This window comes from Monomorium pharaonis, chromosome 3, assembly GCF_013373865.1.
Source record: "Monomorium pharaonis isolate MP-MQ-018 chromosome 3, ASM1337386v2, whole genome shotgun sequence".
NCBI classification, from domain to species: Eukaryota; Metazoa; Arthropoda; class Insecta; order Hymenoptera; family Formicidae; genus Monomorium; species Monomorium pharaonis.
Window position 1 is genome coordinate 14,853,688 of NC_050469.1, and position 26,662 is coordinate 14,880,349.

Below are 26,662 nucleotides of genomic sequence, written 5' to 3' on the forward strand. Positions count from 1 at the left end.
CTTATTAAAAACTTAACTGTTGAGAAATCTAAAAAAAAAAAAAAAAACTTTCGGATTCTAACTTAAAAAGCCAAAGCTTAAAAGTGGACGCTATTTTTTTTCTACCAACATAAAGAAAGTGTGAGCAAAAACTTGTTGCGTGAGAAAAGCATGACAATATAATAGAAACAATCGTACCTCGTGAGAAAACTGGACACTCCATGATCGACGTTGGAAACGATCGATGGTACGCAGCGATATTCTTTGAGACTGGTGGATCTATCTATACCAGGAAGGTCATTGGTAAAGACCGGATTTAGGCTCGTCCCTTCCGTCCATGATTTACGATGCGATTCTTGAAAGGAATGCCTCTTGCTTCCGCGCTCGAAGGCGCTGACGTCTTTCTGGCCGCGTCTCTTGAGAATGGTTCTCGCACGACGCTCCGAATCGATGGAAACGGATTTATCCTTAGGCAAGCTCTGCTCGTGAAACTTGTTCAAATTCAATGAGGTTTCGTAGACGGGATTGTTGTACTCGCTCGACGTGATGGCATCTTTCGTCTCCTCTGCGTTGCTTCTATCATTCGTTTCTTCCTTCGACGTTTTGAACGACGACTCGAAAGGATAACTGATCCCGTCCTCTTCTTTCTCAATCAAGGGACGTATCGTATGATTCAGATCGACGTTCTCGTTCTTCATTCGACCACAATTCGCTTGATCCTCGTTATCATCGTGCTCAGTGAGAAAATCGAAGGCATCGTTTATCTCCCGCGTTTCGTATGTCTCGTCTTCACATCTCGTTGTCGAGGCTTTCCTTGTTCTTTTGCAGCTCGATGTCGTCGTATGATCGACCGTGTCCTGTTGGGTCTCTTCGTTGATACCCGAGCAGGTCCTGCGTATCACTGGCTCTAGATTCCTGGTGATGTCGCGCACCCGTTTGATCGTGTCCGACGAGACCACGTCGATCCTTTTGCGGATCGGTACTACTTGATCATGACCCAAGGTCACCAGAATGTCACCCTTATCGATACTGTTCAGCACTCGCTCTTGCTGCTTGGTAAGGGAGAGTTTTTGTTCGAGTTTCGGAGGACACACGTCCAGCAGATGCTCTTGTTCATCGGGTGTTGCATTCTCTACGGTTACTCGGGGCACACACGCATCATTTCCAAGATCGATCAAATCATCATCCTCGTTGGACGCCATCTTGCGACGATTTACACCTGCAACGATAAAGAGCACTTTTGTTAATTGATAATAAACGAGTGATGCACCGCTCAAGGACGAAAATCGTTTTTTATACAATAGTTAAAAAATGATACAGCACTATATATATATATATATATATATATATATATATATATATATATATAAACAAATACATTTCTAATATTATCGAAAAAAACTATTATATTTATAATTCATACATTTTTTAAATAAAAACTACATATGCATTTTATATATTATTAAAAATCAATCTATTTCTTAAGGTGTATTATCTTAGAGTGTATATTATTTCCACGTTGCAAGTTTTTTGCGATATAAGTTAAGTACTTAAAAGAATCGTATACGCATCGTTGATTCACGCGATATCTAAGCTGATCATTACCAATTTGATCTAACGATTACACCTCGACAGTCATCCAAGATGATCAGATTAACCGCGCGAAGTGTGTCAGTAGTTTTTCATTGCAACCTTATGAACTCGTCCTAGATTCACCTGACCTACGTTCAAGAAATCTGGTCGTAAACTGCAGTTCTCTCAACGACTGACCGCTATAGAACCTCGCTTGAACCTCTTACAGGCTCTATTGCGCCATTTTCCTAATCTCTCTCTCTCTCTCTCTCTCTTTCTGACTTACCATTCCGTATATACCGGAGAAGGTTGTACAAAAGTATGCCCGCCATATCACAGAGATTCACGACCGTGCTATCACATTCGTTCGCGGTATCGTTCTCGAGCTCATCCGCATCGGGAACGACTGAGGAAGAGAAGTCGACGCTATCATCATAAGTGTTCGTAATCGTCAGCAACGATTAACAACAGGATACTAAATGAGCGGTGCACGCCGGGTGCGTTTAGCGGCGAACAGTGTGGGCGTGCAATCGGCTAGATTTTTATAATTGATTCGATACGTAAACCCCTCCAGCCTTCTCTTTCGCAACTTTCAGCGAATGTATCGGAAGATGTCGCGACGTCAACTCCGGAGATTAACGCACGACACTCTCATTCAACTTTTTAAATATTTGCAATATGCTTAGTAGCACAATACCGGCAAATTTATTGGCGTAATATTGGACCAATATTGCGACAATGTATTTACATTGGAAATACGTTGGATTCGTATTGCGCTAACAAATCGTGCTACTTGGGATTATATTGCATATATACGTGTAGAACATTATAATACAATGTGTTTTATTGTGTGCAGGATATGTTTACAATTAAATTATTTGTAATTTTCAATAAATGTCGAAATGCGGCTTTCTGATCGCCGCCTTAATTAACTTTTCTTTGGTATTTTTCAATTTTCTCAACTTTCACTAATCCTCGCCGTAATAAAATCGAAGCGGCTCTGTATTATTACCGTGTCGCAAGATCTCTTTCCTTCGGTTATTGATAAAAAGTCCGAATAAAAAGCTTTTCTCAAATATCATAACGCGAGCAACAAACATGGAGCTTTTTCGGATCCATCAAAGAGGAAATTGCATCCACATACTATAAGTATATCCTTTACCGTTGACGTTTCCGCCGTTGGAAACAGTTTCTTTTTTTCTGCACCTAGACTTCGAAGGAGATCAGAGATCAGACATGAAGCAAAACTATACAGTACAGTTATTCTCGATACGCCTATTTTATTACGACTCTGGTTTCGGCAGCATATCGTTTAATCACCGCGAACAAGTCGCTATATCGGTTGAATAAATGTGTGAATAATTCGTCGATTCGTTAGCATACAGCAGTGTCACAAGTTCGTAAGCAATCTTTTCCGACTTCTATATAAGCCGTTGTCCAACTAATAATTCCGAGGAATTAACAAGCGTCGAAGCTAATCAGCGTCATTAATTATCCGTAAAGTAAATCAATCTATAAATAATCTTATAAATTCGCGAACGATGGCCACTTCGGGCTAATTAATTACCACCGACGCGTGTGTACGCATACGAGCGTTATGAATTCACTTGATGGGCACACAAATTTATTCGTCGCCGTTAAACGCTAAACTTGGTTAGACCTCATTCTCACGACCCGCGGCCGGCCAGAAAGCAAACAAATGATATAATTGTATACAATTACTCGGTCGGAGCGGCTCTGTCATTCCGTTCACGTTCAGTCAAATTAACAGCGTTGCCGCCGCCAGTACTACTCTCTGTGTATCAAGATGCGAAATAACAGAGAGGAAACCAATTCCAAAAAAGCGTTACATCTCTCTCTCTCTCTCTCTCTAGTTTCAGGAAAACATTTCTCCTTGTTTTCAAACGAAACAAACTTACGAACGAGAACACTCATTGTGTTAAATTAAATTGTACGTGAATTTAATGAAAGATGCACATCCTAGTAATAATATAATTGACAGAGTTCCAACTTTTCCAAGAAATCCCAAACTACGTCTTCATTAAATGTTTCTTTAAAAATATTCTATGTAAACTGCTCTAATAAGATTGCAGCCGAGGAGAGATTCTTTTCTCGTCTCTAACGTTATAAAATGCCTAACTAAATGTACCGTCTCGATGAGAGACATGTCGGCGTGTATTCGTGTGCATTCGCTCGTCAGATGTGAAAAGGTGCGACCGTAAGGAAGGTTAAATACAATCATAATTTCTACACGTGAATTAAGCAAAAAAATCACCCTTGTTAACCGGTGAGAAATTGAAAAGCGCGCACGCAAGACATCCCGAGAGGCCGCTTAAAAACAGTAGCAGAATCTGCAGTTATTTCACGAGACCATGAGACTCGCAATGCTAAACAATAACTAACTATATGTGTTAATGGTATTCTAAGAGTTATTTCCCTGCGCCACTTATAGGCTTATTAATCACAAGTTGCAATACTAATCAATTACGAGTAAGACTTTACGACTAATAGAGTTAACAATGTGCGGCGAAGAAAAAATTTACACAATTGGCGAGCAATCGATCGGTGTTAAGAATTGAACTCTAGGTATTAATGACAATTATTATATGTTTAATTTACTAATGCAATCTGCAATATTATACAGCTGTTGTAATATTTCACGCTGTTTTACGTAATAAAAAATTGAATTATATTAATATCGTAATATATTAAAGCGAAGATTACAAATTTAGATCATTTTGTAATTAATTCCGAGTTTTTGGTTCAAATAACGAAAAAATTCTCATCTCAACGTACACGAAAAAAATAATTTTTCTAATAAGATTTAAGATTTTAACTAGATACAGATGAAAGTTACTTTGTTAAACATAAATTAAAAATAATTATGTAAGATGTTCAAGCTGATTGCTAGAATGTTTTGCAAAATTTTTTGTAGCATTACTCATCCTTGAACATCCTTTATAATTATTTTAACGTTCAACAAAATTATTTTCAAATCCATATCTACAGTTAAATTTTTAGATACTCGAACAAAACTGTGTTCTTTTCGTATAAACAATCTGACAATAATCACGTCGGGAATACGTTCTATTGTCGCGTAGAAAGATGAAGATGACTCCGCATCAGTGTAGACACCCGTTATTCCCAAATGAAAAAAAAAAGGTGGAACCGCATGCAGCGCTTTCACCGCGTATAAATTCTAGTTTTGCGCCTATCCGCGAAAGTCCGTCCATCCAACGGAGGAGCGTCTAACACCTGACCGAGAGTGAAACGAATCGGATCCTTTGACTCGATCGCCTCCAGAGAAGCCCCGTTGGGTGAGAAAAAAGAAACGCCGGCAGAATCGGTCGCGAGTGACGCGAGTAACGCGCGCGCTTTACGCTTCGCGTGCGAATACATATTGCGCGAACGGTACTTTCTCGACGATAATGAACGCAATCCTCGTGGTGGCGGTGTGGCGGCACATCTCCACGCGGTGCCAGATACAATTTTCCGTCCCGAGGACTCGCCAGGTTCCGGATGCCAGAGACCGCTCTTATACGCGTTACACCTCTGACTCATCGCTGAGCCAATCACTCATCATGACGCGATGATCAATGAAGGGAGAGACGACCATACCGCGAATCGCGCGCGGTTCGTTGAACTTTTAATCGCGCCACGCGGGAGAGCAAGGCGGGTCATATACGCCCGACACGCGTTCGTAGCGTCAGCGTGTACAGGGTGTGTCGAAGGTTACACGCTTCCTTCCGCGACTCGCGAGTGAATATCGTTGGCAGTCAAATTAATTTCAACGGTGAATTTTGCCTGACAAACGACTCGAAAAGTTTGATAGAGTAGCTCTCGGTTACATGTTCACTTTCACCTGATTACGAACATTCGTTAACTTGCGGACTCTTGAGAAATTACAATTACTTGCAATTTGTATTTTTAATTTGTTCGAAAGATGTCGTTCCATTAATTCGTAGATAAGGACGGCTTTCGACACACGGAATCAATATTCTTTTGCTGAAGTATATAAAAATTATAGGCCACACACACACGCACACGCACACGCGCCATCAATTGGACCGTTTATCCCTTAGTTTGACATAGTTATTTTTAAATCTACATCTATAAAATCTATTTTTGGTATATTTCAGCTGTAAAACTGTTCTTTCCGTGCAGCTAAGGGAAAGTATATGACGCCGGAGACACCCTGTATAGTCTTTTATTGCTGCGCGCCGGGAGTCGCTCCCACGTTTGAAGAATGCACTCACGTCGCATCGAATCGTTTCCTAGCGAGCTTTTTCCGTATCCTCGTGCACCTCAAGCTTCTCATTATCGTCACTATTTTGATTTTAGAAATGCGAGCTCACGAAACAGCGTTGCCCACATAATTCGACGTAATTCGTGAAAAGATATTGAAAATTGCTCGTTTTAGAACACGCTCGGCTTTACATAGAGTTATATATCATTTGATAGCCTTGATTGTCGCACTCAAGACGTTTTACAATCGACCAAACGTAAAAATATCAATATTAATAAGCTCGGATACAAGAGCGAGTTTATATGCGCAGTTGATGATTTGATATCGTGAATAAAGTCCCGGGTTGTCTCTTTCGGAAAGGCAACGCCCCCGTCATCGAATCATGTCGATGCATCGTAATTACAATGTCGTTCAAAATGTATTGTGCTAACTGATTAGTTCAAGGCTACAGTGATAAATAATGTAAATAATGTTTAATCGTTTATAACACTGTATGAATTGGCATTAGATATCCCAGTAAAAGAAACATCTTATAATATATATAAGTATCAATAGTTAACGTTTTTTATTTACGACTTGTGTAATTTTTCAAAAATTTTAATATATACATATACATAGAGAGAATTTTCACTTAAAATTCACCTTTAAAATTATGGTAATTCTCGGACAATATACAACTTCGATTTATGTAATGTTTTCCTCAATTTATGTCTATTACCACAAAATATAAAATATGTTCGATTAAATTTCATTAAAACATATAATAAAGTTCTAATATTTTAAAATATGTTAAATATTATTTATAATTTTATATTGTGTTAAATAGAATAAATACCAGGTAGTAATAAACATATCAAATATTTTATATAAATTAATTTTAACACGATCACTTTTATTTTACACACAGCATGATAAATTGATGTGTGTGTGTGTGTGTTGTGTGTGATTATGTCTAATAATTGTCAATTACTTTTGAATGATTAACGCTAGATCTAGATCTATCTAAATTAAATCAATGAGAAGAGAAAAAAGAGAACTTGTGGAAGTAATAATTAATATAAATATAAAAATTTCTCTAATAATTTCTCTAATAATTTCAAACATTATATTATTATTAAAAATATTATTTTAAACATTTCAGTTAAGCGTTACATTTTTAAAGTTTTATCTTGAATGTGGAAAAAATAATGGAGTTATAGAACATTTTTAAAACCGCTTCAATTCACTTAGAATGCAGCGTACGGTAGACACGAATTACATGAATCATTGAGATAGAATACCATGATCTATGGAATGCTCCGACACATACAAATTTGAAAAATGTTATCTTGTTCTAAAACTTTTCATCTATGAAAAGAAAAAAAGTTTGTGGTAAAAAAGTTGATTTATTCACAAAAAAGAGAATCCTTACTGCAAGTAAATTTTTATTTTTGAATGCTATATACTTTGATATAAGCATGAAATGCTATCATTAACTAGAAATATTTATTTATATCAATAATAAATAGGTTTACGTAAAGTATATTTTATTCTTAAGACGGTATTCTTTTTTCTAAAATCGTATATAATTAAAACAAACTTAGGTACATAATTCGAAAATTATTTATTCTTGAATTGAAAATAACTGCTTAATTATTGGGCAACTAAGTTTGTATGGAGTATATTTTATTCTTAAGGTGGTATTCTTTTCACTACCCACCGCTACGTGGCGTGTTATCTCGTGAACACTTTCTTATTAATAAAAGGGGCTCGCCAAGAGCGTAGAAAGAAGTAAGATTTCGCCATCTACATATAAAATTGGCTAAAATATGTTAGTCTATAAAAAGGATCGAGAAAAATGAGAAGGACAGAATTGTGAAAATTCTTGTTTCAGAAAAATAATATGTTTAAATTAAATTAAATTTATTTTGGATAAAGTTAACAAAAAGACTCATTGAGAGAAAAATTACAATTAATAAGAGCACATTTAGCATTAAACTAGTGAGATTTTATTCTTTAATTAAAGCAAATTTTGTTTTCAATAAAAAAATTTTTTTAATTTTAATTAAGAATAATTTATTTTTAAATGAAGAATATTTATTCTTGGCGCTATTTTAAGTATACAATATTCTTAAATCAAGGCATCTTTGCATTTTTTTAAGAATACATTTTTTTGTGTGTTGGTAAGAGATTTAGAATCGGGTATTACTATATTCTTTAAATATATTTATTCGTATTAATATATATTACTTTAAAATAAATTAAGTTAAAATGTTTTTAGTTGTTTATAAAATTTATTTAAAATATGTATAATTTCAGCATATATAATTTGTAAAGTAAAAATACTAAAAAAATTATTTATTTTAAATGTAGAAAGCAAGAAATCTTGACAACCATCAATGAGTTTTTTTACGACGAGAACATTTTTATTTTATAATATTTCATTAAAAAATTAATATTTTTTAATGTTTATAATTCAATACTTAAAATGTATACTTTTATAGTTTATTTTCTTTTTATCAATTAATTAATACAAGTTATTTTGTATTAATTTCCATTAAAGTGTGTAAACCACACACACCTTTACTACTAAATTAAAATAATAAAAATGTGTGACTAATTTTTTTTACAGAATTTTATTGTTACTTTTACGATTCAATTCTTACAAAAAATTTTCATATTTATTATAAAATATATAATTATATTTTAAAAGATTAAATATTAGTATGAAATCAGCCTTAAGCTACAACTGAATAGCTCATTCTAATGTTAAATAGTCACATAAAACGTTCACATTGATATTTCATCACTGAATCCTTTTGGCAAGTTACAATCCTTTTGCGATCAAGTTCGAATGAAAATTCAAAGAACCGCCTATAAAACAAAATAATCGTGACAACAGTTTCGATAACGACCATAGAACTTTTGTTCATTTCAGTTTCCATATTAGAACAGAATATTTAATTAATTTTGGTACATTGAGCAAATAGCGCACGTAACCGGATTGCAATTGTAACCGTTGTATAAACATTAAAAGCACATGCAGTAACGAAACGATAATTAAAGTATCATCTCTTGTTTTTCTAATTGCATACCTTATTACTTTTCACGAAGAATTGCGATTCGATTGCGAATGAAGAAATTGCAAGTAAAAGCAAAAAAGTATAAATAAGTAATAAAAATGTACCGCATTATAAAGTACGATATATAATAAAACAGATAACTTGGTTTCTTTAAAAAAAATCTAATCTGTGTACAGCAATAATTTAAAAAATAATATATGCGCGAAAGATATCTGTATACAATAAACGAAAACACACACACATAAAGACCATGGTAGGTACGAAGCTGATTTTCATTTGGGAGCAATGCGCGTGTGAATTTAATAATCGAGAGGAGAGTTTTTAGCATTTAAAGCGATAAGAATAGTTAACATTTAGAGGAATAACATAAATTGTATATTGCTCCCGAGAATCGAAAGATGTCGTACGGCGTTTAACATTCACCGGAGTCTTTAGGATCATCGACGTCGCAGTCGAAGGTCAACCACTTCCGAGCGTTTCCACAGACGATGGCGCACGCATCTGGCTGTTAAAAACATACATAAACACAACTCAGGAAACTCAATTTCTTTTTCGAGCGTATGTAATTTGCTTTTTTTTTATCTTCACTCCGAAAGAACATATGCCACACAGTCAGCATCTATTGCAATTCGCTTGTATCACGCGATACTCGGTAAATAATCGAAAATCTATTACTCCTTATTAATTTTAAAACATTAATACAGACCGGAATAGTGCCGGATTCGACATTTACGCGAATGTTGGATCGGTCTCCTTGAAGAAGACCAACGTTTTATTAACATCCTTCCGCATAATTTGTTAATTTATATATTTTATCTCTAGATAATTTGCTGCACGATATTTTTTCTAGGGAGGAAAAAAGAAAGAGAGTGATCCGCGGAGAGGTCAACCGCACAATTTCGAGAATCATCCTTACTCGCAATAGTTGTGGATATATCTATTTATATACGTACCTTGATATCACTCGTGAGACGGAGACGACGCCAGTCGTAAGAGGTGATCACGTTCGGAGCGCGCGAGAGGTCCGTGTGGCGACTAAGTCGTATACCAACACCAAGATTACCAAGGTGGACCGCGCAGGGCAGCCTGGGCAGCAGGCCGGCATTTGCCGGGAGAAAAGATTCTTCGTTGCTTTTGGCTGCTCGTCTGTCCGCTTGGACAACAGGGCGCGTGCGCGTGCGCGTGCATGCACGCACGCACGCACGCACGCACGCGGGCGCGATAATTTACGGATTTAAATCACGGTCATTCCGTTCGCGCGTATGCCCTTTTCGAGAATCGTATAAAAAGTACAGCGTCAACGCAACAGTGGACGTAGAGTTTATTTCGCTGCCATTCCCGCGTTGCATAGTGCGCCTTTGTATCTTTGTCCCTCCTGTACCCCTCACCTCCTCCACCCGCTCTCTTTCCTCGAGTCGACGCAGGTAAGCGGCCTTTCTCTCTCTCTCTCTCTCTCTCTCTCTTGCGAAAGAATCTACTCGCTCAAACCGAGCCAAGGAGACTCTTCTTATAAATATCCGTCGCTCTTCTATTCTCCTTTTCTTGAAATTTTTCTGCTGACCATTTCGACGAGCACCGTCCACCGTCGTCGTGTAAAAGTATTACTTCCGACGACACGCTCGCGGTCAACTTCGTGCCACTTCGCTGACTTCGCTTTCGATTCTTTTCGCCGAGAAGGACGCGACGCGTCAATTAACGGAAGAGACGCGATCGATTGACTCGCGCGCGCTCGATCGTCGATCACCCGCGCGGGAGACCTTTCTCGCTTCGATTCGCATTCGCCACGTTCACCTCGATAACAAAACCGGGTCGGCCGACCGTGACTCACACGGTGGCGGCGGCAGCGGCGGTGGCGGCGCGGACGCGACAAATTTTATTGTGTTCCTCGTCCCGAATCGGGACCTCTCGATTCACAGCCGCGGCGACGCGAATCGAAGGACGGATTGACGGGCGCCGATCGATGACGAAATCAATCATATAAATTACTTCACTTTTCGGATCCACGATCCTGCTCAGATGATATACACTGCTCTCTTGGAAACGCCAAAGGATTGCGGAGAAGAAAAAGCGTTTTCTTTCCGTTTTCCCTCGACTTAATCTCTCTTTCTTATTGATATTCATTCACGATCTGCATGCGCACGGGACGCGAAATTCCAAACGCGACGCACTCGCGAGACGCACGCGAGAGATATTCGCCGGTCGCCCCCTCGTCGACGACTCGCTTTGGAAGAACGATCGCTTGCTTCTCTCCCCTCTTTCGTTCTTTCTCTCTACTTCTCTACTCCGTACTCTTTCTCTCGCACACTTGTTTACTCTCTTTCTTTGTCGACTCGTCGCCCCTCCTCCTTTTTCAATCTCCCTCTCACTCTCTCTCTCTCTCTCCCCCATTCGCGCGCGCACTCTCGCGATCTCCCTTTCCCTGCGATAGACCGGACTCGATTTCTCTCTCTCTCTCTGTTCATCAGGTTTTCTGCCCTGTGTCGCTCATTTTCTAACTCTTTCTTCTTTCCTTCATATCTGTCGATCTTTTCTCTTTTTTTCTTTCCTTTTGTCGCAACGAGCGCGTGCCACGTAACCGCTCTATGGGTTTTAAGACGAATGCTTCACGGTGCCTGCGTAAGCACCGAGGAAGAACGAGCTGCGGACGCGGGCAACGGACTGCGAGTCCACGTACGCCCGTTGACCAATTCAACCGCCAAGCCACGCACCCACACGCACGCACGCGCGAGGTGGCGGAAAGGAATATATATATATATATATATATATATATATATATATATATATATATATATATATACATATATATATATATAGAGAGAGAGAGAGAGAGAGAGAGAGAGATACGATGTAGGAAAAGAAGGGGGCAAGAGAGAGTTAATTAAAACAAAAGAAACAGGTAAGGCGAACGAACGGATGACCCATAGATCGAAACGGATCCGAGATTGCTCCGGCAATATTATTGACTCTATTTTTTCTGTTAGGTATCGATCAATATATAAGAATGCTGATATAGATCTGAGATACAGTTCCATAGAACTTGTATTAATAAAGGGGCCTTGGTGCATCGCGACGCGCGCGGAGAGAATCGACAGAGAAGTGAATATATTGTCATTTTTCGTGTGGGAACAGGTTCGTAACTATACAATCTGAGGCCCGATTCTCGAACTCGTACGAAAAAAAATTGCTTACAAAGGCTGCGTTTCGATATTCACTGTCAGTACTGAAATTCTGTGTATGTGACGTAAACTATAGATTTTCAGTACTGGCAGTGAATATCGAAACGCAGCCAAAGGTAACACTGTGCATTCATTAAGTGGTACATAATTTAGAATCTAAAAGATGCATGCCAATCAATGAATGCACAGTATTACTTTCGTATGTAACAATTTTTTATACTAATTGTAACAGCCCAATGCCCAAGTAGGCACCAAGTAGGTAGGCTCGTACTTGTACCGCTCGTATGTGCGATTCTTTCCTTCTAGAAAACGGAGTGGTGGGGATGTCCAACACGAAAAGAGACAGAATATATGAGAATATATTCATGTCTCTGTCGATTCTCCCCGCGCGGACTCCGGCATATAGCAATGGCCCCTCCATTAATACAAGATCTATGTATAGATCATAGATCTCTGACAAAGTGTAACACACACTGATCTGTAATTTTTCCCGCACCCGGAGAATAGAATTTAACTGATACACACGAAAGATAGAAAAGATCTCGACAGAAGGAAAGAGGAAGAAATAAAGGAAAAAGTGAATCACATTGGTATAAAATCAGATCGTGTATTCTCTCTCTCTCTCTCTCTCTCTCTCTCTCTCTCTCTCTGTCTCTCTCTCTCTCTCATAATATAGAAAAAATGTCTATATTAACGATTTTATTGTCGCATAATTATATTCATGTATCCGTTACAATTCGAATTTATCAAGTTATACCAATTTTTAAATTTTATTTAAATAACTGAGAGTATTACTTGATTTGATATAAATTTAATTAAAACTATCGTCGAGGTAATAATTATCGAATAATTAATATCTTATAATTAAATAATGGAAATAATAATAAGAATTTATAATAGAATCGTGGAGGCACTTGTAACTTGTGATGCTTTTTGCCTCTTTGTTGCAAAAAAAATAAAGAAAAGAGAAAACATTACAGAGGGAAGGAAGGAGAGGAGAGGAGAGGAGAGGAGAGAAAAGGAGAGGAGAGAGAGAGAAAGAGAGATGCGAACGGATTTGAAGGCGGACATAGAAACATTGAAATTGGTCAAGCCTCGCATCCAACGATGCCGTTTGCGGACAAAGATCTAGATCGCTAGATTTATTAGTTCAGATGCAACAATATCCAACAAACTACGATTAAGTTTAAACGATTTAAGTAATTAAGACTTACTTAGTTACTTATCTATTATAGAAGAGAGAGAAATGTGAAAGATTTCAAATGGAAGAAAACATACATTATCTGTTTTTTTTATTTCGCTAAAGAAATCGAATATTACAAGGCCCAATAAACAAATGTAAAAAAGAAACATGTGATTTTTATATATACATATGTATATGCCATATAATAAAATCGATACATACGCGTGCGTGTACACAACACGCACGCACGCACGCACACATACACATAATAAATTTGAAGGTCTATGATCCTAGTTTTAGCATCTTAATGCGTGCATTTATCTTTTCTTGAAATTAATTCATCAAGTCTCCTTTCTAACAAGTCGGCGTCTAATCGATGTTTGCACAAATACTGACCTTCTAAAAAAAGGACTGGTATATCGTATTTATACAAATTAAAATACTGTTTGTTTCCTTGCGCAGCGATGTCAATTTCTTCCAATTGATAACGATCGGCAAAACGAAAATGTAGCTCGTTCTTTAAAATGTCGCAAAGTGGACACGGACTTTTTGTGTACAATGTTAATTTTGGTGGGGAAGATATCGGATGATACCTAAAAATCATATATAATATGCTTCCTTTTTTGAGAGATCTCTTTTATACATATTAAAGTTCAAGGAAAAAGTCAATCAAATCAAGCCGTTGATAGAAAGGTTTATTTTTGTATTAACAACAACAAAGTATATAAGATAGCAAGCTAGGTCATTTTGATGTTAAAATGTCGTCAAAGATGTCATTTTGACATTAAAATGATGACAAATAGCGTTAGTTTGCTATGCGAAAGATATGCTTTGAGCAATAATAAAATATACAGCAAAAGTATACAGTAAAAAATATTTTTTTGTTTAAATGTACTTTCATGTGTCAATTGCAAGCCATTTTATATTACACATATTTTGTGTGTGTGTGTGTGTGTGTGTGTGTGTGTGTGTGTGTGTGTGTGTGTGTGTCATAGAAAAATGTAAAACGTTTTTATACAACAATAAATTTTACTTATTTAATTCAAATTAAAAAAGGTATAAAACTCTAGAATATTGTTTTAACAGCATATAGTTTTGTAGTATAAAAATAATTACTTTTCTTTATACATGATTTATATCGTTGATGATGTTGGATCACCGTGATGATTTACGAACTTACAATTTCTCAATCAAGATTGATGACGCACCACCGCCTCCGTTGCAAATTGATGCGACGCCTTTTTCTCCAGCTTTGAGAGCATGTACCAAGTGTACTACGATACGTGCTCCTGACATGCTATAAAATTTATATTAATTTCACAATATGCTTTAAGGCAAACTAATGAAATATATTCAAATAACACACCCTATAGGATGTCCAAGCGAAACGGCACCACCATGAATATTTACTTTAGTAGGATCGATGTCAAGTAATTTCTGATTTGCTACAACTACTACGCTGAATGCTTCATTGATCTCCCACAGAGCTATATCATTTTTATTAACTCCAGCATTTTGAAGGAGCTAAAGGCAAATAAAAATTTATAATATTGTTCCTGGAGAGTATTCAATCGTCACTTCAACCGTCTATATACATATGATCAACTTACCGATGGCACAGCAAGAGCTGGGGCGATTGGAAAATCTATAGGATCCGTCGCCGCGTCCTGAAAAGCGACAACTCTAGCCAGCGGTTTCACATTTAGTTTTTGAGCAGCGTCACTGGTCATTAAGATTAAAGCAGCAGCACCATCATTTAAAGTGGATGCATTTCCAGCTGTTACTGTACCATTCTCTTTCTGCACATATACAAGTAAGAATACACATAGAGGCAATAGTCGAGGAAAAAGTTGAGGAGTGATTCTAGATGATAAAATAAATAAGATGTGAATAAAGAATAAATTGTAATTATTTATAAATCTTTAAATATTCACTAATGTTTAAATAGTCCTAAAAAATACCTAAAGCCCATGAATATTTAAACATTTATAATTCTAAAAAAAAGTTTTAATTGTTTTTTGTTGTTCTTTATTCTCGTTTTTCTCGTCTTTATCATTTAGAACCACTTCTCAAGTTTTCTCAACCTGTGTCAAACTGTATATAGTAAATATTAGATATAAATATAAATGAATAAATCAGAAGTCAAAGAATCACTTTACCTGGAAAACTGTGCTCAATTTTCCAAACTTCTCAAAGTTGACTCTTTTATATTCTTCATCTGCAGTGAAACTTATGTCTGGTTTACCCTTCTTTTGAGGTACATTGACAGATACAAGTTCATCTTTAAATACATTATTATCATAAGCTGCTGCACTGCGCTTATAACTGCTGATAGCATATTCATCTTGTTGCTGACGAGTGATATTTAATTTTTTAGCAGTGTTTTCAGCACAGTTACCCATGTGACATTTATTATAAACATCAGTTAATCCATCAAATACAATGCCATCCTGTTAAAGTTTTTGGATGTTAATTGCTATAAATAAATATTTTCGTTCATAATTCTACACACACACACACACACACACACACAAATTAATAAGAATAAAAAGATAAAATTAGAAGAAAAGCTAGATATTTAAAAGAGACAAAAGATGGAGATTAATGTAGATGATAAGTAAACTTAAAATTAGATAATAGAAAATTAGATAAATTATAATAATGAACTGTACAATGTAGATAAATGATAATAAACGTATAATAATGTAATATTATTTAAAGGTTTAGATGTTAAAGATTGTTAAGTAAATTTATAACAGAATAAACAATTGTATTGAAATAATGTTAATGTTATGAGAACTGACAGATTCTAGTTATTAATTTTAAGATATAGAATGTGTATGGTTAAATTTATATTATATTTATATTAAAAATCAAGTCTTTTTTCTTGGTAAAAAGTTGATGTAAATCAATTTTATTCTATATAAAAAATAAACTCAACCTCAAGTTTTACTCCACCATACGATGTTTCACCACGTGCTAAATAATATGGTACATTGGACATAGATTCCATACCACCAGCTAAAACAACCTCTTGATGGCCACATTGCAACGATTGAGAAGCCAGCATGACACTTTTCATGCCACTTGCACAAACCTTGTTCACAGTTGTGCATATTGTTGACTTTGGAAGACCTATAAATACATTAATCAAATTAACAATATCTATAATAAACTTCAATATGTATTCTTTCGACATCACACAACTTTATGAAGCTGTTTTATGAAAGAAACATTTTTATCTCATTATTATATCAAAAATTTGTACAATATTGGTATCAACTTAAAAAAAGTTAAAAACCTGCAAATAATACAGCTTGTCTAGCTGGTGCTTGACCCAAAAAACCTTGACAGACATTGCCCATGTATACTTCCTTGACTTGTTCTTTGGAAATACCTGCTCTTTCAATAGCTGTCTAAAGAAATAATCAATAAATAATCGCTAGTCATAACTTATCTTTATTCAGTCGCCTTCAGTGTTAAATATAAATATTAATAATGAGCATCTATGTTAAAGCCTTACTTGCACAGCTATTGCACCGAGCTTAGTAGCTGACATGCTTGAAAGAGATCCAAGAAAAGAACCCATTGGGGTACGCACAGCACTTACTATTACAACATCGTTTAATTTGACTTTGGAACTATACAAGCGTCTACTCACAAAATTCATCTGAAAAAGAAATTAATTTTTAAATTAGTTCCTGTACAATTTTAATTAAATTGAAAAGATTAACTTTATAAAAAATATACTTTCTAAAAATTCTAAAAAATAAATATCAAAAAAATAAAAATCACATATCTAATTAACTTCATCTGGTATATTAATTATTGTAATGCATTTGATATATTATTGTAAAGTAGATTACGTATTATTATGGTAGAAAAATATACTTTATAACACTTTTATAAAAAATTAAATATATATCAAAGAGTTCTGTATTAATTATTTATTAACTTACTTTAGCTAATTTCGTTATGGTGGCCATAATAAACAATATCTTTTATTGAAAAAAAAAAATTCTAATGTGCAGCTGTGTGCAGCCACTCTCTCGATTCTACAGTGCAATACAATGCAATATGGTGTCTCTTCTTTATGTGTATTCATATTCACCTTTGCCCTCTCCGCACACTATAAAACTTGTGACGCACCTCACTCTTATTTGAAAGTTTTTGAAAGGATCTCTGTATGCGTACATTTATTTTCATTGCTCTATTTGTTTCACTTCTCAAGGTCAATAAATAATAGCCTTGTTCGTTTTGTCTGTTCTGGGTCTACTCGGAGCAAACCCAAACAGACCAACGCACTCTAATAGGTTGATTCCGATGACGCCAACCTATTAAAGAGCGTTGGTCTGCTTGGGTTTGCTCCGAGTAGACCCAGGGGCTCGATTCTTGAATTCATTCGCAAGAAAACGTATGCGCAAATACCCGCTCTAACAGAAAAGTTGCAAGTTTATTGATTAAAAGCCATACGATAGCCAATAAATTTTCAACTTTTCTGTAAGAACAGAATTTGCGAATACGTTTCTCTTGCAAATGAATTCAAGAATCGAGCCCCTGGGGCCCGATTCTTGAAGTCATTCGCAAGAGAAACGTATACGCAAATACTCGCTCTAACAGAAAGTTGTAAGTTTATTGGTTAAAAGCCATACGATATCCAATAAATTTCTAACTTTTCTGTAAGAACAGAATTTGCGAATACGTTTCTCTTGCGAATGAATTCAAGAATCGAGCCCCTGAACAGACAAACGAACAATACTAATGCCCGGTTTCTTCACGTCCAGAGGCTCGATTCTTGAATTCATTCGCAAGAGAAACGTATGCGCAAATACTCGCTCTGACAAAAAAGTTGCAAGTTTATTGGTTAAAAACAATACGACAGCCAATAAATTTCCAACTTTTCTGTAAGATCAGAATTTGCGAATACATTTCTCTTGCGAATGAATTCAAGAATCGAGCACCAGTTATCTTGTGGTTAAAATTATCCAGGAGATAAACTACCAGATCCATGCACGTGATTGGTTAAACTTGAGATTTATCCTCCGCATAACTTTAATTATCGGGAAGTGAAGAAATCGGGTATAAAGCCTATTTCTACCAACGTAGATTAATTTTAATTTTGGTTTATGCCCGATTTCTTTACTTCACGATAAAGTTATCCGGAAGATAAATCTCAAGTTTAACCAATCACGTACATGGATTTGGTAGTTTATCTCCTAGATAATTTTAACCGCAAGATAACTGGACATGAAGAAATCGGGCATTAATTTACTTGTTATCTCATTCTAGTTCCAAAAATTAGAAAGAGTAACTTAGGCCGGTATTCATAGTCGAATCTTATTTAAAGATCGTCTCAAGCAATGTCCTAAGATGCTAATACGACTCTGTGATTGGCTGATGGCATCTTAAGACAGTACTTAAGATGATCTTAAATATGAGATCCGACTATGAATACCGGCCTTAGAGCCACCGCACAAACTTTTTCGTAACACGTTACGTTACGTTAAGTGCTCCATAAACCTAAGTTCGTACTTATAATTAAACTTACATCAACGCACAAAGAAACTTTTAACGTAAGGGTCACCGCACAAACTCTTCCATAACGCGTTACGTTACGTTAAGTACTCCTATACGAACCTAAGTTGTACTTAAAATTTAACTTAAATCAACGCACAAAGAAATCCTTAACGTAAGAACTTAAGAACTTACGTTAAGGATTTCTTTGTGCGTTGATTTAAGTTAAATTTTAAGTACAACTTAGGTTCGTATGGAGTACTTAACGTAACGTAACGCGTTATGGAAGAGTTTGTGCGGTGGCCCTTAATCTAAGATTAAAGTTAATTTATGTTGGTAGAAATAGGCCTAATGCTCTAGTTTACACCGAGCACTTGGTACGCGTATCAAGTAGTGAATTTAAGCTGATCAGCCAATGATTAAACACATTCACTAGTTATTTACTATTTGATACGCGTACCAAGTGCTCGGTGTAAACTAGGTCAACAGCGTGTTCGACCGGACTGGGTTAATCGTTCCGGGAGCGATTAATGACGCCATAATACTGCTCAACACAGAGCACTCTCCTCTCTTCCTCGCCCAGCGTGGGTACGCAATGGCGGATAAACCATGTGACTGAAGTGACCAATCAAAATTGTGTTCGCCATTGGCGAATCTTTGATTATAGGTCTTTAAGCCTACCTACTTGGTGCCTACTTGGGCATTGGGCTGTTACAATTAGTACAAAAAATTTTTACATATGAAAGTAATACTGTGCATTCATTGATTGGCATGCATCTTTTAGATTCTAAATTATGTACCATTTAATGAATGCACAGTGTTATCTTTGTAAGCAAAAATTTTTTTCGTACGAGTTCGAGAATCGGGCCTCGGATTGTATAGTTACAAACCTGTTCCCACACGAAAAATTCACCTCTCTCAGAATATATTTACCTCTCTGTCGATTCTCCCCGCGCGCGTCGCGATGGACCAAGGCCACTCCATTAATACAAGCTCTATGGGGTTAACCCAGCACGGGTCGAAAACGCCATAATATTGCAATGTCAATTCAGGCTGCATTTCGATATTCACTACCAGTACTGAAAATCTATAGTTTACGTCACATACACTGTAGAATTTCAGTACTGACAGTGAATATCGAAACGCAGCCTCAGAGAGAAGATAGAGGCTATGTTTCGAAATTCACTGTTAGTACTGAAAATCTATAGTTTATGTTACGTGTACTATAGATTTTCAGTACTGGCAGTAAATTTCGGAACGCAGCCAGAATAGAGCGCGGGAGCCAGCTAAAAAAGCATCAGGCAATTAGAAAGAAATAAAAATTGAAGGAATCTGGCTGTCCTTGTCTTAGGCCCGGTTTCACAACTCACGGTTAAATTAACTGGCCGATTATTCCATTGGAATTGACCAATCGTATTTGTCGTTGAGCAAAATTAACAAATACGATTGGTCAATTCCAATGGAATAATCGGCCAGTTAATTTAACCGTAAGTTGTGGAACCGGGCCTTAGCGCATGCGCAGTAAAGAGTCTATAGTTATATTAAAACATTAGAAAAGTAGGTATTCTCCATAGACCTTATAGATATAGACTGGCAATACTAAGCAAAACCGTGTCCATACTTCTCTCTAAAGAATCCGGAAATATGTTTCGCGCATGCTTGCACATATTATACATTGAAATCCAATGATTGGTCACGGATCTAGTCACGTGTTTTAACTGAATATGTGTATATATATGTATATACATATGTATGCATGTGCGCTGACATGCGCGATAGTTATTTCCGGTAACTTTAGAGAAAGAAGTACTAAAAAGTCTGTTTCTCTCTCGCATCTCTTCTGGATACCGTTTTCTATACACAATTAAACTGTAGGCATGCAATTGCCGGTCCATATCTATGGCCAGTATTCATAGTCAAATCTTATTTCAAGATCGTCTCAAGCAATGTCTTAAGATGCTAATACGGCTCTGTGATTGGTTGATGGCATCTTAAAACAGTACTTAAGATGATCTTAAATATAAGACCCGACTATGAATACCGGCCTATAAGGTCTATGGTATTCTCACGTCCGCCACTTTTCTTCAAACTAGCAAGTAACTAGCATGAAGAGTTAGGTATGTTTTGTACATACCCTAAGAGCAAAAAGTCGACTTTAAGTCGACTTAAAGTAGACTTCATCGAAACTTGACTTGGCTTGAAGTCGACTTTTTTAAGGACGAAAGTCGACTTTAAGTCGGTTTATAGTCGGCGAATGACCCAAAAAACGTCGACTAAAAGTCGACTTCCCATCATAACGAAAAGTTGACTTTCCGTCAACTTTAAACGTCAGATTTTAGTCACTTTCTGTGCAGGAGATCTATTCTGTACTGCCTACCGACAACTATCGGTGTCGTTGCGTAGATATTTTATATGGCAAAAAGCCTGTACAACGACATGCACCGATATAGTTGTCGGTAGCCGGTACAGAATAGAGCCCCAGATCAAAAACGCAGAAATTTTGGATGGAAGTATATTTTTAAGGTTATGAGTAGATGTTTAACTCGTCCTGTCAAATATGAGGAAAAGTTTTCGGGAATTATCGAAACTTTTTGATCAGAGAAATAGATGTACTTTGCTGCTTTATCATTGTGATTCTGAACCTCCTGTTTCAAACAAATTATTTTGGTGGTGATATTCTTTTTCCTAAATCATCTGCGATTTACGATAACTCAATAAATATTATAATTTGGCAGACGTTTCATTTTCCGATGGATAAATAACGATGTCGATCCTCTTTTTCTTGTCGGCCCAAACACGAAATCTTTTACGTCTAATGATCAATGACGCAGATAGAGCAATAGCACTGGATAGTACATTATTGAATGATTGAAAGTGGTGAAATTGACTTATAAAAGTCGACTTTTCGTTGACTTTTCGTCAACTGTGCTCTTAGGGTATATACGTCAATAATGTTTGAAAACGCCAAACTTTATGCGACAATGAAACGAAGACACGATATTTATGATCTTGAGACTGTAAAAGTTATTGCAATGTATTATATATATAAGGCTGAAATTACATGGTGCGGGATAAAGCTGCGGAATAGAACGTGCGTCATAGAAGCAGTCAAGAGCTTTAATTGCTGCAGTGTCTATAACCTTTTCTGCATGCGTTCGCGTCGATGGCGTCGTTGCGTAATAGCGTCATAGAACAAATTATTGGATGGTTTAACCTAAATAATATAAGAAAAAAATAATAAATTCAAGATAAAACTTAATAAAATTCAACCTAAGTGGTATATACTTTTGGATGGTTCAACCTAAGTATTATATACTAAGTGTGTCTAATGGTCTGTTCTTTCTAGCTGCACTGTTGCACCGGTGCAATAAGTTAAAGTAAGACAAGTATATTTTTTCTCATTCTAACTTATTGCACCAGTGCAACAGTGCAGATAGAAAGAACAGACCAAAATTTAACCTAAGGGCCACCGCACAAACTCTTCCATAACGCGTTACGTTACGTTAAGTACTCTATACGAACTTAGGTTGTACTTAAAATTTAACTTAAATCAACGCACAAAGAAATCCTTAACGTAAGAACTTAAGAACTTACGTTAAAAGTTTCTTTGTGCGTTGATGTAAGTTTAATTTTAAGTACGAACTTAGATTTATGGAGCACTTAACGTAACGTAACGTGTTACGAAAAAGCTTGTGCGGTGGCCCTAAGTAATATATATTTCTGAAATTTTTATGATGATATAATGATGATATAATGATGATATAATGTTATGATAGTAATTAATAGGTTTGTTCGCGTTGCTTGAAATCCTCAAAAATGTTTGTACACTTGAAACGAGATAAATATATATCCGGGCGTTGGAAGCAATGTGAACAGACCCAATGTTTGCCTTTAAACGAGCTTCCTGATTGGTCAGTCGCGTAAAATGTACTTTTGATTTCCTGAAAAAACGAGGAACCACCAAACGTTTGGAATACGGTACCAAACACTACCAAACGACCACCAAACGATTGGTAAAAAGAAAATTAAGAAAAGTCAAAGTGGGGGGCTAACTTCGTTGAGCTCTCTTGATCATAGCATATTAAGCATATTTGCAGTCTTGTATATAAAGCAATTGGTTTTTTTATATTTAATTGTTTTTCAATTCCAGGACCTACTATTAATAATAGATCTTCAAAGATGCTAGCATCCATTCTTAAAATATAATTAATACAATGGCTTAGTTTACATCGTCAAAACCTTATTAGTACGCGTATTAAGTTTGGTGCGCACCAAAGCCTTAGTACGGGCGCGTTTACATCGAATGTACTAAGCATGTACTGTGAAAAATATAATATAAATTTAATTCATGTTGATGTCTCCTACTAAGACATTTTCACACCGGTTTTTAGATTTTAGCACTGAGGTTATGCTCAATTGCTAAATTCTCTCTAAAATGCGTTTTATGCGTTTACATCGACATTTGTATTACTTGGTACGCGTATCAGTTTAGTACGATACTCCTACTTGATACGCTCGTACCAAATTGATCCGGCAGCGTTTACATCGTGCGTACTAAATATTTAGTACGAATTTGATACGAATATGGTACCTGATACGCGTATCAAATGCACGATGTAAACTAAGCCAATGAAGGATCTGTCATTCGTAACATATTATATACAGGGTGTCCCAACACACATGGGTCAATTTTTGTAAAAAGGTAAAAGGGATTGAGATGAACATAAAAGTCCAATATTGTCTTGGGTTAGGTCTGCAAATAATCAAAATATTAACATGGAATTCTCAAATAATCTAATTAATTTCTATCGTAATTGTGAACAATAAATAATAAAAGCTTATCAAACATTTATAATAAATTTTTTTCCGTATTATGGCTCGAGCGGATTGAGCTCTTCCCTCGGCGCGCTCTCATTCGCATAATTTGAAAAATTAATATCTTGATTATTGGTGGACCTAACCCAAGAGACCAGGGGCTCTATTCTTGAATTCATTCGCAAGAGAAACGTATTCGCAAATTCTGATCTTACAGAAAAGTTGGAAATTTATTGGTTATCGTATGGCTATTAACCAATAAACTTACAACTTTCTGTTAGAGCGAGTATTTGCGTATACGTTTCTCTTGCGAATAAATTTAAGAATAGAGCCCCAAGGCTACATCACGCATTCCGCAAATTTTTGACCGGCCTGTTCACATGGTGCAGAAAAATGACCAAGAATGTGTCAATGCAGTTCAAAAATTTAAAAATATTGTTTTAAACTTTTTAATATTTAATACCAAATTTCATATAATATTATATTAATGATTATTATTGCTATTACAAATATTACATTTTATAAAAACGTTTGATTTATTTTAATAAAAGTTATATTACATTTATAATTTTCATTCCGGATGCGTTATTGCCCATCTATGACGCACCATATGAACAGACCGGTCAAAAATTTGCGGAACAGAAAATGCGGAATAGCTCTGGGGCCCGATTCTTGAAGTCATTCGCAAGAGAAACGTATTCGCAAATTCTTACAGAAAAGTTCTTACAGAAAAGTTAGAAATTTATTGACTATCGTATGGCTATTAATCAATAAACTTACAACTTTCTGTTAGAGCGAGTATTTACGTATACGTTTCTCTTGCGAATGACTTCAAGAATTGGGCCCCTGATTGGCTGCTTTTATGATGCACGTTCTATTCCACAACTCTATTCCGCACCATGTGATTTTGGCCTAAAACATCATGCTAGTTAGGCTGAAGGCAGAAAACGAGACGTAGGTCTAGAATAGACGTAGGTGTCGTAGTCGTAGTCGTAGCGTAAGGCAGAGAAAAACATAAGTCGTAATATACTACTATTTTAAGGCCATCGCACATGAATTTCCGTAAACATAAGCATAAGACGTAAACATAAGCTTAAGAACCAATCAGGAAATAGCTATAGATCTGAACACCTCAGTAACATTAGAAATAGCTGTAAACTTAAACATAACATAAATTTCAATCTGTTGAAATTTTTACTTACGAAGAATTGATATATGTACATGTGTATATGTACATGAGTGATTGCTACTAAAAAGTTGTGGCACGTCTTTATTCTTTATGTTCATTGCATTGAGATGTGTATAATACGCATATATCTGATTTATATAATAATTTAATATTTAATAATATTAAAGTACGTATATTTATATGTAATTTGAGTGATTGCGTAAAAATTTTTTTATTATAATACGGATCTGTATTGCACAAAAGTATAAATCTAATTATTAATGATAATTATTTAGAATACGGGTTCCACCTCGAATATCGATAAATTTATGTTCATTCGACGCGTTTTGACACGAAACGAAAGAATTTGGCAAAAAATGTGGCAGTCTGCTTCGTGAAACAAAATATTAATCGTTAAAGTTGATGACAGGTTATAAAATTTGTTATAAAGTTATAACTAAAACTTTAGTTATAACTGTTTGTAGTTTTGGTTAAAACAGAGAATATATTTTCTGCTTTAACCAAGTATAAATACAAAAAGTACAATATATTTTGGTTAAAGCAAAGAATAATACTTTGCATTGAACTGTTTATGCTTTTGGTTGAATTTATTTTGTCAGTATGACAGGTTGACCTGTCAAGTGTCAAGTCGTCAACTTTAACGATTAATATCTCGTTTCACAAGGCAGACTACCGCATTTTTTGTCAAATTCTTTCATTTATGAATATGCGAAAACATTTTCAAATAATGATAAAGTTAACATTGCATTACAAAATGAAAATAACGAGGATATCAATATCATATTTAATCCAGGAGACTCCTTATTATTAATTGATTTAGTGCGAAGTTATTCTCATCCATACAATAAATCATCATTAATTCTTTCTATGCTTCTTTTTCTTCTTAACCTAATCTAACCTAAAACCTAAAACCTAAAACTTTTCTTCGCGCCTCGACCCGTCCAGGGTTCAAGGCTAAACTCTCTTTTATATTATAAACTATATTTATATAGGTATATCTTTATATATTAATAATCTTTTAATATTTTGAAAAATATAAATAAAACATTTCACAACTATTTATATATTTCTTTTTCTATTTCTTTTATCTTCTAAAAGTCATTTATAATAGGTCAAATTATATTTTATGTTTACTGTTACGGATAATATCTTATGGATGTTCTATGATTGGTTGAATTGTTCTATCTTCTGATTCCATTAGCTAAGTCTTACGTTACGCCTTAAGGGCCATCTACAATGGAGTGTTTTAGCCGTAACAGCACTAAAGCGGGTCACACACACTTTCCGTAGAACGTAACAGTAAGGTTTTGACCAATCACGTACTTGATTTAGTCGCTTACTGTTACGGTCGCCCAATCCAACATGTCGAAATCTTACTGTTACGTTCTATGGAAAGTGTGTGTGACCAGCTTAAAACTACGGCAATGCTGTCTAGAATAAAAACGACGTAGCAATAACATACAAGCCGGCCATCAAAGAAAGGCGACCAAAAACTAATCCCGAATGCCCCAACGCTCATCGTAAGCACGCAATGAATTGGCTCAATGTCTGCTGTAGGCTTTAAACAGTAAAGCAATACGAAGTGGAGACATTTTCTACGACTACTGCTACGGCCTACAACTCTCCATTGTAGATGGCCCTTAAGGGGACAATATTTGCGTAGACAATATTTTCATTACGTACTGTTTTACTGATTACGGCCTACAACAGACATTAAGCCAATTCAGTGGGTGCTTACGATGAGCGTTTAGGTGTTCGGGGTTAGTTTTTAGTCACCTCTTTATGATAGCCGGCTTGTATATTATTGTTACGTCGTTTATATTATTGACAGCATGGTCGTAGATTTAGCGTTGTTACGACTAAAACACTCCATTGTAGATGGCCCTTTAAAGGGCCATCTACAATGGAGAGTTGTAGGCCGTAGTA

At 35.9% G+C, this 26,662-nt stretch overlaps 3 protein-coding genes across 4 annotated transcripts in view; all 3 read right to left on the reverse strand.

Moving 5' to 3' along the window:
• LOC105836629 overlaps positions 1-11,529 on the reverse strand; it is a 65,345-nt gene extending 53,816 nt beyond the window's left edge. For both annotated transcript variants that reach the window (XM_036283939.1, XM_036283938.1), the window contains exons 1-2: positions 9,813-11,529; positions 178-1,198 (exon numbers count right to left, since the gene is read on the reverse strand). In XM_036283939.1, the coding sequence (XP_036139832.1) occupies positions 178-1,181 (1,004 nt within the window). In that variant the 5' untranslated portion in view covers positions 1,182-1,198; positions 9,813-11,529. The remainder of the gene's footprint in view (positions 1-177; positions 1,199-9,812) is intronic.
• Positions 11,530-13,310: 1,781 nt separating this feature from the next.
• LOC114254359 (glutaredoxin-like protein C5orf63 homolog) lies at positions 13,311-14,467 on the reverse strand. The gene is made up of 2 exons (XM_028190440.1): positions 14,335-14,467; positions 13,311-13,811 (listed from the first exon to the last, which is right to left on the reverse strand). The coding sequence occupies exons 1-2, from the start codon at positions 14,346-14,348 to the stop codon at positions 13,523-13,525; spliced, it is 303 nt and encodes a 100-aa protein (XP_028046241.1). The 5' UTR covers positions 14,349-14,467; the 3' UTR covers positions 13,311-13,522.
• LOC105840362 (acetyl-CoA acetyltransferase, mitochondrial) lies at positions 13,893-17,323 on the reverse strand. Its single transcript, XM_012687274.3, has 8 exons — positions 17,178-17,323; positions 16,742-16,888; positions 16,520-16,634; positions 16,160-16,353; positions 15,378-15,668; positions 14,829-15,017; positions 14,585-14,742; positions 13,893-14,515 (listed from the first exon to the last, which is right to left on the reverse strand). The coding sequence occupies exons 1-8, from the start codon at positions 17,202-17,204 to the stop codon at positions 14,395-14,397; spliced, it is 1,242 nt and encodes a 413-aa protein (XP_012542728.1). The 5' UTR covers positions 17,205-17,323; the 3' UTR covers positions 13,893-14,394.
• Between the last annotated feature and the right edge of the window lie 9,339 nt (positions 17,324-26,662).